The sequence below is a fragment of the Penaeus monodon genome, chromosome 21 (assembly GCF_015228065.2).
Source record: "Penaeus monodon isolate SGIC_2016 chromosome 21, NSTDA_Pmon_1, whole genome shotgun sequence".
Taxonomy (NCBI): domain Eukaryota; kingdom Metazoa; phylum Arthropoda; class Malacostraca; order Decapoda; family Penaeidae; genus Penaeus; species Penaeus monodon.
This window is the reverse complement of record NC_051406.1, coordinates 33,541,126-33,545,277: the sequence shown is the minus strand read 5'-3', so window position 1 is coordinate 33,545,277 and position 4,152 is coordinate 33,541,126. Positions and strand designations below refer to the sequence as shown.

At 35.6% G+C, this 4,152-nt stretch overlaps 1 protein-coding gene across 1 annotated transcript in view; it reads left to right on the top strand.

Moving 5' to 3' along the window:
• LOC119586436 overlaps positions 1-2,532 on the top strand; it is a gene marked incomplete in the record, with an annotated part of 196,777 nt that extends 194,245 nt beyond the window's left edge. The window contains 1 exon segment of the mRNA XM_037935164.1: positions 1-2,532. Within this exon segment, the coding sequence (XP_037791092.1) occupies positions 1-792 (792 nt within the window).
• Positions 2,533-4,152: the final 1,620 nt, after the last annotated feature.

The following is a 4,152-nucleotide window of genomic DNA, read 5'->3' as shown; positions in this document are numbered from 1 at the left end:
CTCAGCTCACAAGATTGGGAAGTCCAACTGCTCGCCAAACAGCTGGCGGAAGAGCAGCGAGGCGTAGCTCGACTGATTGACCGGGACATTGCTGAGGGACGCCTTGACTCAGCTTTGGCGGAGCTTCATGAAGCTCTCGCATCGGATAATCTGGGGCCTCTCAGTGATATTGACCTTGCAAGGTTAGAGAAAGCTGTCAGACGTGAACGCGAGAAGTTACGTAGATATGCCCGTATGTACAGCTTAGATGAAAGGCCCGTGTTAGAGGATCAGTTTACATCACTATATCGCAGTCGATCTCAACTGCTTCTCAACCGCAGCTCCGAGCTGTGTCGCGCCGGGCCAACTGAAAGGCGACTGTCACTCCTGCTGGATCAGTTAACCAAGATGCCCCCAGCAGAGCAATTCCTCCTGGACCGCCTGGTGTACACCACTGCCCGAAGGCGAAAACTCTCTCGTCAACGATCCCTTTGCGACGAACAACTCGCTTCTTACGATACTGCCTGCACTCCAATCAGTAATAAATCAAAATTCTCCATGGCTGCCCGCCGGTCGATGAGCGTGTGTTCTCCACCCCCCGGATCGGCCCCGGCTGCCTTCAGAGAAACGCCTCCCCCCTCGGCCCCCACCTCCGGGCGGGGGTCCACGAGTGAGGGAGGTCCTCCCACGGTGTCGGCAATGCTGGCTTCCTTGCAGCGATCAGTGGTTGCCATTTCCACCCGTGGTCGAGGCTCAACCAGTAGCCAAGGCTCTCACAAAGAAGGAGCCCCGCTTCTACGGCCACCTAGGTAACGCAGCAGTAGCAATATGATGGTCAACTGACCGCAAGTCCACAGTAATAAGTGACAGGAGCAATAGCGGCATTTGCCACATCTGTCTGACTGCAACAAAACACTAATCAAAAGTGTTCACAAGCTACATGATTAAGTTTTATGAAAAAAAAAACATAAACAGCTCAGTTTACTCAATGTTGCAATGCTTCAAACTGTATATCCTAAGTGAAACAATTCAGTTATGAATAAAAGTATTTGTTTTATTATTATATGGGCTGTTATCATAGAAAATAAGCTGTTATACTTCATCCTCCCATCAGCATCAGATCTGACTACAACTGCTACTGTTACAACTGATATTAACAAGACTGCTGCTCTAACGCGGTTGTTTGCTTAGGTAGATATATCTCAAAGGGCTTCACTGTATAGTAGAGCTTGATTTCCAGTCACAACAAGCAATGAAATATCCAATTTATTCCACAATCGAAACTGCTCACGAAGAACTGTCAAGGCAGTTGCAGAAAAGCATGAAACCCCAACATATAAACATGAGGTTTTCACCAGCCTACAGTAAACTACCTAGCCTACAACTGCGCCAGCTACATCAACTCCCTCATTTTTTGCACTTCTTAGCTTGAATTGTATTATCACAAATTTGTATCTACATACCATACATCCTTGAAGCCACTAAAGGACGTGGTTCCAGGAGAAAGGCTCGGGTAACAAGGACATTTCTAAACATAGGTTTCTTTCTCCTCCATAAAAAAAAATAGTGTTCTTCATAAACTAGTCATTTTTCATAAACATATTTCAACAGTATTTGGAATAGATTGTTGTTCCTTCTACTTGATTTAAATGAATTATGAAAAAGATAACACATATAATACAATGCTCATAAGGCTTTGAGATATATTATCAGTGTAAAGCTTCCTACACAGTATATAATACACTCAGATCATAGTTCTCTATATGCCAAGGAAACTACAAATACTTTCCATCCTCATCCTCATATGTATATATTTTATACACATGCACATGCTACAAATCAAATAACTTTCAGACCCTTCAGCTGGAATCTAAGGCATGCAGCGTGTTAAGGAGGCCTTTGGCATTCCACATTGGAGAAAGACGACAGATTTTCATTCTTGAAGTGGAATTCATCTCACTCTGTTTCCACCATACTGAGAGTTCCGTCTTGTCTGCAGTTAATACACTTTGCTCCGAACATATAACATTAATGTTAAATTAATGATCAAAGGCTTTGTTGACATGCCAATAGAGAACATGGTAATAAAGATATATACATTTCCATGCATATAATGTACATATATGAAAAAGTAATATGTTAATTTAGAGAAAGATTATTTATGATGCTAATTATTATGAAATATTTGCTTGCAGACTTCAATATTGTTTAACATGAATATAAATCTGTATGAAAAAATCCCAATGTTACATTTTCACCTACAAAAGAGAAAGTACGTCATTTAAGGTAATTGCGACAGATTTGCAGCAAAAATAGCTTCAAAATAAGAATCATCCCAAAAGACAGAGTGGACCCCACTTCCAATCATGTAAACCAAAAATTGAACATAATTTTTACCGTGGATACTCATGTAATCTGTCACAGTAGAATCCTTAATGAGAACTTTCCTTGTTTGCGTATTACCTGGCAAACTGTTGAATTTGCTTTATAAATATGTTGTTTTCTATACTATATGTAAATATGGGAAATAGATTTATTTCACTTACATGGAGACATACTATTTTTCTATTACATCCCAAACTACTCATGTCTTTATCCTAATACTAAATATATACTGTCTTTCCCCTCATGCTAAAGATACAGGTTTGTTAAAAGAAAAAAGTTAACTGATATAGCCTTAATAACCAGTAAAATAGGAAGATCCCTTTCCATAAAGCAATACAAAGAAATTATTTATCGGTCATGCATACATCATCAATTTTTCGTGTAAACATGCACAATAATTAAACTAATAATTGTGTAGTACTGTTGACATGAATACTTTTAGTGTATTCAGAGTGTTACAATAATTTTTTTGCATGTAAATTGTCTGATAAATGCAATTATAACAGTTGCTAAGCATAAAAAATATAGTGCATAGAAGCTCAACATCTAATTTTATATCATACAATATTCAGTATTATAAATTCTTTGTTGTAGTACTAAAAATTTTGAAGCCTTAATTAGTCTTATAGTCTCCTATAATAAGTAAGGCTTTTATGGGTAAGAAAAATATGTTTTACATTCAAAATTGATATGTTTGATTAAATTCTTAGTTATATGATTACCAGAAAGCTAGCTTGGCTCTGAGGTTCCTAAATATAGATATATATGTGGGTACTTACATATGTATATCTTTCTTTGATTTATGTTGCAACACTGGTAATATGCCTTACCTTGGAAGATGTAAAGATATACAAGAATAATTATAGTAAGTACAGTTTCAATTTGCATAGAAAAGTGTAATCACATATTCTACATTTCATAAACTTGAAAATTTATTGTTACTTTCAACAGTTAACCAAAATATGGTATGTATGGAAATCATGTTATCTGTGGTACAATGAATAGTATGCATTTAACTATTCTTATTAAAAAAAGGAAATAAACCTTCTATTTATAACTAATATCAACTTGTAAATAATTGTTTTATGAAAATATTAAGAAAATCATAAAGGAAAATTGTTCATCTCTTTGTAGTCATAGCATATAATGGAATCCTGACATTACTTAAATCATTATATAATCCCAATCTAAAGAAGAAAGGGTATAGTAATTGTTTAATTATCAGTACATATACTTTTGCCAACTACGAAATGAAAACAGTTCTTTCCCTCACATTTGATAAGCCTTTTAAATAGGTTTGACGTTTCATATAAATTTCCCAAATGAACTGGAAACGACCCCTGAAAATGTATATGCATGTTCTGTGAACATTTGAACATAAAAAAAAAAAGGATTCTTAAACGTGTTTTGAAATACACCCTCATATTTTTCAAAGACTATTTAGACCATTAAAGTAATTTCAGCTGAGAAATAATGGTAAGGTTGCACAAAAAAAAATAATAATAATTAAAAATGGAATCAAAATGTTTAATTAGATATAATTCTTAAGCAACATCATTTAAATTACTTACTTAACTTATAACTTTTTGCACTAAAAGTTCAGCTATAGTAATCAGAGCTTCAAGTTGAAAAAGCATAATCTGTCAAAGGTGCTGTAATTAAACCCAATTGAATTTGAAGAGAATAAGTTGTCTCTCCGTCAATATTAATAAAATGAGCTGAGAGGAAATATGACCACAGAATGTTAACTGAATAGCTGCAAATAGGTATTTACATATTAAATAAGCA